The 12,598-nt window shown below is 41.0% G+C and overlaps 1 protein-coding gene across 14 annotated transcripts in view; it reads right to left on the bottom strand.

Annotated features, from left to right (window-relative positions):
* Window positions 1–12,598, bottom strand: part of kmt2cb (lysine (K)-specific methyltransferase 2Cb) — an 86,706-nt gene that overhangs the window by 15,460 nt on the left and 58,648 nt on the right. For 6 of the 14 annotated variants that reach the window (XM_062429773.1, XM_062429778.1, XM_062429777.1 and 3 more), the window contains exons 28-42: window positions 11,433–11,525; window positions 11,113–11,160; window positions 9,646–9,786; window positions 9,487–9,519; window positions 9,031–9,180; window positions 8,797–8,938; window positions 8,428–8,663; window positions 8,154–8,227; window positions 6,853–7,050; window positions 4,644–6,626; window positions 3,417–3,730; window positions 1,685–3,285; window positions 1,467–1,599; window positions 257–323; window positions 98–158 (exon numbers count right to left, since the gene is read on the bottom strand). In XM_062429773.1, the coding sequence (XP_062285757.1) occupies window positions 98–158; window positions 257–323; window positions 1,467–1,599; window positions 1,685–3,285; window positions 3,417–3,730; window positions 4,644–6,626; window positions 6,853–7,050; window positions 8,154–8,227; window positions 8,428–8,663; window positions 8,797–8,938; window positions 9,031–9,180; window positions 9,487–9,519; window positions 9,646–9,786; window positions 11,113–11,160; window positions 11,433–11,525 (5,274 nt within the window). The remainder of the gene's footprint in view (window positions 1–97; window positions 159–256; window positions 324–1,466; window positions 1,600–1,684; window positions 3,286–3,416; window positions 3,731–4,643; window positions 6,627–6,852; window positions 7,051–8,153; window positions 8,228–8,427; window positions 8,664–8,796; window positions 8,939–9,030; window positions 9,181–9,486; window positions 9,520–9,645; window positions 9,787–11,112; window positions 11,161–11,432; window positions 11,526–12,598) is intronic. The other 8 variants (XM_062429779.1, XM_062429780.1, XM_062429781.1 and 5 more) reach the window with 5 other exon arrangements.

The raw sequence follows: 12,598 nt of genomic DNA, 5'->3' as shown, positions 1-12,598 counted from the left end.
TTGTTAGCAATCTTGACAGTATAAAAAACAAACATCAAGCCTGACAGACCTTCAAACAACAAAGTTGAAGATGCTTATGAATTTTCTGAAAACTTACTGACAAATCCTGGTCCAAAGTTAGGAGGATTTGGTCTCGTTACTTGTGTCAATTTGCCGTCCTGATAACACAGTAGACAAGTATTTTATTAGATATTAACATATTTGCAATTTTTACAATGTCTAAGCAGATGAATTGTTCTTTTTCAATTACAATTACCTGTCCAACAACTTGTGGAGGAAGTTGTGGGCTTTCATGACAAGGCGGTGCAGGACCAGGAGGAAATCTGTGACATACAGCAACACAATAATTATAGTATCAATTCTCCTTTATAGTGGCACAGTATACATGTGATTGTGTTATTAGGTTGGCATCACCATTGCTTAAAACCCAAAACAATACATACATGCCCACTGCCCCCATTACATTTCATAGTCAATAAACCATTGTGTAGCTTTAGAATTATTAAAAGGGATATTTCCAATTTTTTGATTGTATGAGGTAGTTATCCATAGAGCAGCACCTGCAGTAGATTTGGGTGAGTATGCTCCTGGTTTGAAGAAGCAGACAGGAGTACACGGCCTAGAAGCTAAGCAATGTGCTGGTGTGGACGGGGCCAGCAGCAAATTGTATTTTAGCCATCTAAAATTAAAAAACAAAAAAAAATCAATATCTCTAAGTGTACACTATATTTTGAATATTTTCACTGCTTTACTTTGCTGTCAGTAAGCCTTTCCTTTGGCACAACATTTTCTCAGCTGTAGAAATTCGATATTCCTACAAATACTGCACGCTGTTTTATGCCGCAGTAGCACATTTTGACCCAAACAGCTTATCTGCAGCATAATACAGTGCACCGCATGTGTAGGAATATGGAAGTTCTATGGTTGAGAAATTGTAGTGTCAAGGTAAAATGCTGTTCGACAGCAAGGTAGAGTAGAGAAAGTATTCCAAATATAGCATACACTTTAAACTGATATATATATATATATATATATATATATATATATATATATATATATATATATATATATATATATATATATATATATATATATATATATATATATATATATATATATATATATATATAAAAAAAAAAAAAATAAAAAAAATATATATATATATATATATATATATATATATATATATATATATATATATATATATATATATATATATATTTTTTTTTTTTTTTTTTTTTTTTTTTAAAAGGTGGGCCTTTTTTTTAATGGCTGAAATATGTTTTGCTGCTGGCCCCATCCACAGCAGTGCAGAGCTGGTATTCCTGCCTGCTTAAATCTACTGCAGGTAAAACACAGAATATGTCATACAACCCTACTTTAAAAATCCAAGCTATCCCTTTAAATAGAGCTTAATTAACCTGTATGTGAGTATTATTCATGCAGAACTAAAAACATATTTTTACCTGTTCATAACCATTGGGGTCATTCCCATGTTGTTCTGAACCATGACCTTGTTGATGCCTTTCAAGGCAACCATCTTGGCTTTCATGATGGGGTCAGTGATGGCATCAAAATCTGAAAATGACACATCTTGTACTGTAAGAAATTGCACAAAAAGACTTAATTATCTCAAATAATTAACTTATATTGGCACAAAGGAGTTGTAGGTTATATAATTTACCAATGTTGGGGAAGAAGGTGTCACTGGAACGTTGTCGTATCATGGCTTGCATCTGTCTCTGCTGCTGTTGCTCCTGCCTCTCCTGGTCAAGGAGGTCCTGCAAAAGGAGTGGCTGCTCTTCTAGCAGAAGAGGACGGTGTTGCAGACCGTGCTGACTTAATGCCTGGTTCAACATTGCCTGTTGGGTCAGGGTCAGACTGCTCTGGTCCACTCCAGGGGCTAGCCCCACCTGCTGGTCTCCCCCAAAGCCAGTCATAGAAGCCTCTCCAGCAGAGGTGTCAGGTATTGTTTGGCTCATTGCAAGTCCGGATGTATGCTGAGTGTCAGTGACTTGGTTCTGCTGGGGCATGAGGTTACCGCCTTGATTGACAGATTCAACCATTGAATTTAATGACTGCTCTTCGGGCTGCTGCTTAATGAGTAAACTAGACAGGACTGGGGTGGAGTCAGAGAGAATTCCCTGCTGGTTTGAGGTTAAGGTGTTTACAGCGGCTTGCTGGTCTACCACCTCAGGGGGTTTCTGGCACTCTTTGACCTCTGTTTTAATTTCTTGCCTAGATGCCAAAGAAGCAGAATCCTGACTCCCAGGAGCTTCCAGTTTGATTTCAGCTGAAGCGTGCTCACCTGTAGCATCTGACTTATCCGACTTTGCCAGTATAGATGCTGAAGTAGAAGAAGCTTCAGTTCCAGCAGTGCTTGAGTTTTTGTTCATATCTGTGGTGTCCGTATTATCATCCATAGGATCACTGAGATCCAGCTCTTCATTGAACATGTCTTTCTTGATGTCATCTAGGTCAGGGTCTGTATAAGCAATGATGTCAAATTTTCCAGATGTTAGGAAGTCATCAAGGTGTAGGTCATTTGTCTCCAGATCAAGGTCTTTACCATCTTCAGGATCCAAATTCAGGTTTTCCAAGTCAGCATCCACCAAGTCTTTTACCTCTACATCTTCAAGATCTTTGACTGCTGATTCTTCTGCATCCAGTTTCTCCTCCACAGCTTCATTAGTGGCCACTGAGACAGTATCAGCCTGCCCAGCAGGGGGTGCAGTCAGTATCATTGATGCTGCCATGTTCTGGGTCTCATTTGTAGCAGGCTGACTCATGGATCTCATCAAAGGAGATTGTTTAAGCGTGTTGTTTCCTGACATTTGGGATTGCTGATGAAGATTGTCCATGCTGGCAGATAGTTGTACATGGCCAGTCTGGCTGGCCATGGGGTCTACCATCCTAGGCCCCTGATTAAATGGGAATCTGGAATCAAGTGGCCCTTGAAATCCTGGTAGCCTTTGAGCCTGTAAGTTGGGATCTATGTTGCATCCATGCATGGCACCAGGGGGGAATGGCATACGTGGCCTGTTTTCTGCTGCTCTGTGTCGTAGCTCAATGAAAGGCTGGCCCATTATGTTGTGCTGCTGCACTGGCATACCACGTGGTGGAAAGTGCTGGGGCAGCCCCATAGGGTTACCTACCATAGACTTTGACATTTCGGCAGACATGGACCGTCTCATTTGAGGAGGGACATCCTGCATTGGATGTTGTCCACGGGGAAAGAACTCCTGGGCCCCATGAGGTCCGAGAACACCAGGTGGAAATGCAAACCTAAAACAAAATTAAAACATGTAAATAGAGAGGAAGAGCATTTCTAGAAATGTGTAGTGCTGTGTTCAAATACAGCTTATTTGAAAACAAAAAAGTGTAATAAAAAGTATAATATTGAGGACAACACAAACCTTGGTCCCTGATGTCTCAAATTAGGATCCCCAGGATGTGGGCCCCGGGGGATTTGTCCCTCATTAGGGAAAGGGACACGCTGATCCCCTGGAAAAGGTCCAGGAAACCTCATTGGCCCTCTCATGGGTCCTTGTCCAGGATAAGGTGGGGGAGGCCGGCTGAACATTTCCCCCTGTTGCCCAGGGCCCTCCTGAGGCCAGGGTCGTGGTGTTCCAGGAGTCATGTTACCAACAGGTTCCTGAGGGCCCCTCTCCTGTCGAATGGCAATCCTCTGTTGCTGCTGCTTCAGGATTAGTTCTCTGATTCGTTGTCGCTAAAAACACAAGATTACAGAAATGTAAACTTTTTTAATGCTCCACCTATAGCTTACAATAGTGCTGCATTTTGAGCTGTTCCGTTAATTCCAGGCTATTAATTCTACATGTATAAGGTCAATTTATTTTACTGCCAATGATATTTTCAATTCTGCAAATGCACACAAGTACACCCATTTTTATTTCCTTTATCTCACATGTACTGACGTACTACTGCATAGTTGACAACACATACAATAAAATTCAAGACGTTAAAGATAGGAATACGATCTTAATCTGTTTTCATGTAATTAGTTGTATATATTTATCAATATCAAATATTAAGATATAGTTACAAAAAGGTAACCCATATCTTTATTGAATATGGGTGAATATTAGGAATTAAAGTAAAGCTCAGTTTCTTTGCAGCTTGCGCTATTTTTTAGTCATCATTTCTATCAGTAATGTAAACATTAAGCACACTAACATTTCTGTGATCTAGGAATGTGTTACCATTGCTAGAAAGGAATAAAACGTACAACGTAACAGGAATTTTTTTTAGAAAATAAAATGAAGGAAAACATAAGATTATTATCAAATCTAACGGTTGTAAGCGTCCATTTGAGTTTCTGGTTCACCTTTCACCTGTTCTACAGAATGAGGGATTCTACATAATATGGCTAAAATGGTGGTTTGTTTACAGCCTGTGTGACCATCTGACCAATTGTGTTCCTTGCTTGTTGAATTTCCAACGAATGCTTTGACATCTGATAGCAATAACGATCAAACTACAAAAATATGAACCGGGTTTTTAAAAAAATCTTTCAATATATTGTTGTGACTAAAAAAGCAGTGCACCACTGCACAAATACAGTTTCAACAGTAATTTATGAATTAAGAGATTATAGAACATAAACAACAGTATTCATGTACCTGTCTGAGTCTTTCCTCGCTCTCAGCAACAGCAACTCCCTGAGGCTCAGAGGACACACCAGGCATTTGTGGGTTGTTAGACAATTGGCCCAGGTCTTGAGGGGGAATTCCATTGTTACCCATACTTGACTGATCTTTAATTTCCATTTTCTCTGTTGACTGTGGACGTGGAGTCATGGGGGCTTGTTCAAATGGGTCATGGCTGGGTGTCTGATTGGGTCTTCTGGAGGGCGACTGAGTAAATCCATCTTCTGGCATATTATGATGTTTTGGTGTTTGTGCGCCTGGATGAGGGAATGGCTCATGAAGTCTGCCTTGAGGTGAGGAGAAGGGGTCCTGGTTTCCCATTGGTCCTGGCCTTGGCCCCTGTCTGTTGAGCCCATCAGGGCCAGGCCGTGGGGTCCCTGGAGGCTGGGCGTAGGGGTCATTAAGCATTGGTCTGGGGGTCCCAGGCTGGGAAAACATATCACTACCCCCTGGCCTTGATGTACCGGGTGTACTAGTAAATGGCTCAATTGGCCCCCTCTGGCTACCTGGTGACTTGGAAAACCTATCTGCCACAGAGGGCCGTGGAGTACCCGGCGGTTGAGCGTAAGGGTCCACTGAGTGGGAAGGTGACATCCGCTGTGCAGGGTGCGTCTGATGAGAAAATTGGTTCATCCCACTAGGGCGAGGAGTAGATGGAGCCTGTGAGTAAGGGTCTGAGGATGGGCTAGGGGTATTTGGTTGACCATAGTTGTCATGTGGACGTGGGGTGCCAGGAGGTCGGGCATAGGGCTCAAAAAATTGGCGAGGTTGAGCACCGGGTTCATTGATGGCTCTAGGGTTACCTGGAGACTGACAGAACAGGTCAGTAACTGCCTTGTTGGGACCAGATGGTTGAGCAAATGGGTCATATGTGAAGTGGTCGGGCCTTGGAGTGGAAGGCGCATGAGCGTAAGGATTTCTAGACATTTGAGTCATTGGTCCTGGCTGAGCAAATGAGTGTGTTTGAGGCTGATGTTGGACCATTCTAGGAGGACTGGTGAAGTTGTCATTTCCAGATGGTCTTGGGGTATGTGGGGGCTGTGCATAGGGGTCAGCCTGCTGATTCTGGGAGAACCTGTCAGTAGGATGTTGACTTGGTCGATTGAAGGGATCCTGAGCCTGAGGAGGGGGCATAGGTGTTTTGAACAGAGGGACCGAGCCAGACTCATTACTTCCAGGAATTGGTGTTAGTAAAGGCCTTGAGTAAGGGTCAGACAATATCATCCTGTTCTGGGCCATGCGCTGATAGGCCTCATTTCTTATCATTGGCCTGGAGTATGAATCTCTGCCTGGAGAACCCATTGGGGGCCTTCCTTGAGCAGCCTGACTTGCTCTGGGGGGACCCATTGGCTTCAGGAAAGGATCCATATCCCCAGCTGGTCTTGGGGTGTCAGGAGGTTTGGCATAAGGGTCACTGCTCATGGATGTTGGAGAGCCAAACGTTTCATGAGCAGGAGAAGGCCTCCCTTTGTCCTGCTGTTCCATCAAGGAGGTGGGGGATTTACCAGATTCCATAGGCATTCTACGACATGCATTTGGCCCAAGAGATGGTGGTCTTGGGGTCCCAACCATCTTGGCATATGGGTCCCATGGAGAAGAAGGTCTGGAACCAGAGGAGCCTGGTGAGAATACCTGTGGGGACTGAGGTTGAGAGGAAGGCCCAGATGGAGGAGGAGGAGGGGGCCGTAAGAACACATCCTCTGGAGGGCCCAGGGTGGGTGTCCCTGGTAGCGGCGGCCTGGTAAATCCATCTTTAGAGTTGAGTTGCTGCATTGGGGACATGCTGCCATTGCTAGGCTGCGAGGCTGGGCTCTGGTTACCACTGTTGTTGCCATCTCCATCTGATTGGCAGTTGGTCTGCTGCTGCTGCTGTTGCTGGAGTTGCTCATTCTTAACTTGCTCCAATTTCTGAGTGGCTTCAATTTTGGCTTGCTGTTTACTCTTCTGCCTCATTTGCTGTTGGAAGGGTAGAGTGAAAAGTGGGATTAGATGTCAAAAAGGATGCAGAAAGTATCAGTCTCATGCCAAAAATGAACTGGACCTACTAACCACCAATGTCATCAGGGTTAACGTGGAGGATAGTGCAGTTGTTTAGGGAGCTTTTACTAAACCTCCTGTTAGCTGTCTTAATATAAAGTGGACCTGCCGCTGCATTCCCTGACTTCATTGCATACACTCTTACCTGTCTAAACTTCCACTCTTGTTCATGCTCTGACTCTTTTGGTTTCAAAGGGTCTTTAAACAGCAGTTCTGTGTCTAGTGGTATGTTGGGATCAAACACCTCAGGGGGCTGTTGCTGTGGATGTTGCCTCTTCACGGTCTCATTTGACATCTGGACTTTGTTGATGCGCAGGGCAGCTCGGTTATCTCTTGCCTTTTGCTAAAGAGTAAATCAATCACAATGTCAAGGCAAAACAGATCAGACATACATACTTCATCAAACAAAAGATGCCAAAAAATAAATAAATAAAAATAAGTTACCTGTGCAACTGTAACTCTCAGAGTAAACAGGGAGAGTTCTTAATTGAGAAATCTCACTTATACTAATCCAAAACTGTGTATGTAACATTAAATTCTCTTACATAGCATTTGTTGCAATATCTCACAATATCTCAAAATGATTTACAGCTTTCATTAAATGTCATTAGAGCCCATATTTGTGCTGAAAACTGCATGATAAAAAAATAAAAAATAAAATGTTATTGCCTCCATATTACCTACATATATGCAGGGTGAGGATCAACCAGCATTAACAACCTAATTAAACAACCCAAAAGAAGGTCTAGCAAATCAAAGTGGTGGTAGAGTGAAACCTACAACTGACACATAGTGTTTATCATAGATATCATGGCTTTCAGTTTGATTTTAAATTTTATATTTTATTTTGATTGGGTAGGCCCTATAACAATGACATTTGTCATAGAATAGGTATTCTATGCTGCTGGATTGCTATTTAAACTCACACTTTATACCCAAACACATTGGTTTTTTGTTCCCTCTATATTCTGGATTCCCTATTGGACTCATTTACTGTAAATCACATGCAGTTATTTCCTGAGGCAAAAGTACATGTCTGACCATAACTGTAAAGTTTAAGTGAGATATTGAAAGAAATCACTATTAAAGAGAACCGTAAACATGTAACCAGTGGCAAATGCAAGATACATTTTTTAATCAAGACTAGGTATTTGAAACTGGCCTCTACAAGATAAAATTACTTCTAGTGAACTTAATTACTGAGACCATAGTGAGTTCTAACACTGATCAGGGCTTCCTATGTTAATTAGTTCATCTGTGAATGGCCGGATTTCAAATTGCATTGGCAAGAGGCAAGAGGCCAGATGCGATACAGGAGTCTGCGTTCTGCATACTAATATGTTGGTGTGACTAGTAGTGACAGTTTGATGTCTGGCATGCTTCAAAGTGTTTAGGTTTTGAGATATTTAAAGAAACTGGCAAATTCAAAAATATGAGTGATCTTACCACATATGGGGCCCTGTCTTGTGAACTAGCTTTCCTCCAAAGTTTTGCAATTTGCTTTACTCTGGTAGACCAATCTGTTGGAAGAATAAAAGGAGTTGTCATTCAAACAGTCTTACAGAGCATACTAGGTATTCTTTCAACTGTGTGAATGTGAGACAGTGCAGTGGCTACAACCAAAAGAGATAAGCAGAAATAAAAATGAGAACAAAATCACAAACACCACAAATGTGGACAAAGGGAAGTCATGTTTTAAGCTTTAGAGACATTTGCCAACCTGGGTATTCTTCTTTGAGGTTAGGGAAATTGACATTGGTATACAGGACAGGCGCTACAGTGGCTAGCTCTCCAAGTGTTTCTTCCTTCTCCCACTTGAGTGTACTCCTTTGGGCATTTGACATGGCTTCAGTTTCCCCCTCAGGCAGAGATCCAGGGGGTGTAGGGCCAGGGCCATGGGCAGGGGAGGGCCATGGACCAACTGCCTCTCTAGGCATCTGATTAAACTTCCTATCCCTGTAACAACAAAGGACAACTACTCTTGAAATATTCTTTAATCACCACGCTCTGGTTATATAGATTTAAAAAAAGAAAAAGAAAATTAATCTTGCAATATATAATAGTTTACAATAAGGTAGCAGTACATTACCTTGGATTGTCAGTGAAAGGCATACGGTTAAGGGGGGGGAAATTTTCTGGGATGCAGGGCCCTGCTCCTGGATTTGCAGGGAAGCGTTGGTTTGGTCCCATCATACCATTGATCACTGGCATCCTTGGAAACATGGGATTCCCTACACACAACATTTTACACTGCGTTAGATGCATGGATTTTCCAAAACAACAGAAGCCCAGCCCACACATGACAAAGTGACTAATGATTTACCTGTGTTGGGGTGAGGCATACTAGTGCCAGGTGTGGCAGGGAGGGACCCTGGACCCTGGGGATGAGGCACCTGTGGTGGTGGAGGTGGTTGGCTTGTGCTGGGGCTAAGGACTGCTGTAAAGAGATCCTCCACATCCTTGCCCTCCAGCTCTGTAACAGCATAATGTATGTATGTGTATATATAATACCCATTAAGGTAAGAGTATGAACACGTTAAAATTTCAGAATTCATTACCCATGTGCTCTAGACTGATGCCAAATTCTGTTTTGTTTTTCAAAATGATATGGCAATAAGTGAAATGGGCACTCAAGAATGAGCAAAAAAGTTAGCAAAAAAAGGAGTGACCATTTCAAAAGTTTTATTATTGTTATTGCTGTAACGACACTGCATTAGGAATTCACTTGTCATAATGAGCATAGATAAAAATGTATCCAAGACAGGAATAAATTACAAACCTGGAATTTTGTAGAGTTTGCTGAGAATTGATTCTGAAACAAGGAAAGAATAAGAAAAAAAAACAGATTATTTGTCTTGTATGAGGTTTTAAAATAATAGTGTAAAACAACTGCAAGTATCTTCATGACAACAACGGATATCAAGTCTCCCACACTGACCATCAGTGACCATCTTGTCTAGCTCTGGGCTGAGAATACCGTCCAGGGGTTCCTCTGGGAGGGTTCGAGGTGTCCTCTGGCCAGCCTGAGACTGGGTCGCCATCAGGGAATTGTCTGCCAGGGGCCCAATGTCCAGACCAGCTGTGGAAACACATACAGACATACAAAAACAAATCTTAACATGCATGCACACACACAGAGAGCAACCAACAAAAAAACTCAACCAAGAATGTGATCATAAATATAGACTTGAAGTGAGAACATGTATATTGTCTTAAGAGCCTGTGGAATGCAATCAAAACTGGACAGTATATGATTACAGCTCCTTGGGGTTCCTGTGTTGTGTAAAAGGAGTGTTTTGGGAACTGTGAAAAGACAGACAAGTCATACTAATTCTCTGTAAAGAAGCACAAACACTTGAAAGTTTGTGTTGCAAAATATTGCTCTAACCTACCAATTATATTGTTCCTTCTTCATAAACAACTATTAACCATGTTGAGAAGAACTATATAAAACCTTTGTCACATTATAAATCAATAATCCAATCCATCTTTAGGTTACTTGTGTAATCCTGGTTCTCTGAGTACATTTTACATTTATATTATGTCATTTGACAGATGCTTTAATACAAAGCAACTTACAAGCGAGGCAAGGCCATCACACTTAGTAGCAGAAGCATGAATGAGATATCTTACTTCTGGATAAGGCACAATTATCTCGTTATTACATTACTGATCAAACCTGCATTATGTTGGATTTTATTTTTGTTGTTAATGTCTAATGTAGTTTGCTTAACTACACGACTATAATTACAAACAACTGTTCCATACTATTGTAGTATATACTTTATTTTCCATTGTCTTTGACAAGAACATTTTTTATTGACATCAGGTTGGTAGCAACCATTACTACAACCAAAAGATCTGCATTAGAGTAAAATCATATTAGCCCATACAGCATTGAAGCTGAAGAAACTAGCAGTTACAATAAACGAAGGGCATGTACTGCAGAGCTTTTTGTTACCCAGCCACAGGACTTAGAAAAGAAGACCTTCACTGTCTTCAGGAACTGGAAGGACGTTTGCCAAGACCTCTTGTCCTGAAAATTGCTTAGTTCTAAACTGCTCATTTCATGAATGCCAGGCTGTCCTTGATGATTTGTTTCAGTCTTATCTTGAAGACCTCTCCTGATTATGTGGGTATGGATTTGTTCACTTTTTTCTTCAAAAAATATCACGTGTAAAAGGGTTTACAAGGCTCAAAAACAAAGATTGACACACCAAAGACATTTCAGTGAATACTGTGCACTGGGTTAGGTAAGCACTACACAGTGTGAGTGTTACAACAATCTGAAATGGTTGAGAAAAGTATGAAGCAGCTTGTATACATGCACACTCAAATAGACACACACTGTAAGAGAGGAAGAATGCACTAAAGCAAGGGGATTAGTAGGCCATAGCACCCTTACCAAAAGGAGGAGGTGAGCTGTCAACCTGGAAGGGGCAAAAATCAAGACCTACAAGAACCCAAAACCAGATAAAATGAGTGAAAAAATAGTGAAGACAGAACAAGCACAACACGCTTTGGACAATGCAAACAAAAAAAACCAAAGATGAACAACAAAGTATTGTTCAAGAATGTGACATTAAATAAATCTTCCAAGCGGTGAAAGTAAAATAAATTTGCTGTCTGAGGAAATTTCTGAACTGGGAAGAAAAGATTTAGTAAATCCACAGCTAGGTGAATAAATTCTTGTAGCTGTGACCATCTGTGAAATATATGACGCACCAGAGTCACTGCTTGGCTTTCCGAGCATTCCCAAGATGTCTGCATCAGTGTTCAGAACATCAGATAGATCAACTAATGGTTCCTCAGACGTCTCTGTAAATGGGAAAAAAGGAAGAAACAAAAAAGAAAGAAAACCAAAGAGTCACAAACCATAATTGATGGTGATGTTGAATGGACATGAGGTGGGACTTGGAACCATCTATTTAGTAGCCAGATGTAAAATTTGTAAACAACAGTTGAATTGACTGGCCCCTGAAAAAGCTAAAAGAAAAAACTTCCAACTCAGAACAGAAAAGCACCCAATGTTGTTTGCGTTTTTTCACATTGTCCAACTGAATTGAGAGGCAAGCCTGTTGTGGTGCTGACGATAACTAGTGGAGGCAATTACGGATAGCAAACGAGTAGTAGCTGTTGCTGGATGCATGGAGCTATGCCAACTGTAGATAACTATCTAAAAAAAAAAAAAATTATTAAAAAAAAAAGATCTGTGAATTTACTTCACAACGGTTAGACTAAGGACAGGTAATACAGTGGTTGCATAGCAACAAAGTAAAAAACAGTGTGATCGGGACATACACTGACTGTGACTGACTTACTGCTGAAGATATGAACCAGGGCTCTAAAGTGCGACCAATTTGGCACCATTTTCTAGTTTTTGATTGAGGTAAAATTAGATAACTGTGGGTCAGTAAAAATAAATAATTAACATTTTGAATCTTCAGTCTCTGAATTCTCCTCACTGAAGAATGGCACAACCAAGTACAACTGACATGTGAGCAAAAATGTATTGAATACTTCTATCCTGCACAGATTATCCACTCAAGATTTTCTATGGCCATAACATTACAATTATTGTCCAGTGCAGGAAAACTCAGTTTTCTTTATAAAGATATTTAGTTAAAAATTACATTATTGTCAGAGGGTCACAGTTGCCGAGGTTACAGGTTTTCATTCTTATAAATGCTATGGTTTATTTGCTATTTCTCAGTTTTTCAGATTCGCAACACACTATTTTCTGAACAGCAGAATCTGCTCCTTTCTAAGGAGTCGACAAGTGAAAATACTGCCCTGCCCATCTCCCCATTGCTGTTAAAATCTAAGCAATCACACATTTCTGTTTTTTCCTAATGCATGTTTCTAAGTCAAATATTGCACTAGGAATGGAA

This window comes from Scomber scombrus, chromosome 11, assembly GCF_963691925.1.
Source record: "Scomber scombrus chromosome 11, fScoSco1.1, whole genome shotgun sequence".
Classification (NCBI taxonomy): domain Eukaryota; kingdom Metazoa; phylum Chordata; class Actinopteri; order Scombriformes; family Scombridae; genus Scomber; species Scomber scombrus.
This window is presented reverse-complemented; position numbering and strand designations above follow the sequence as displayed.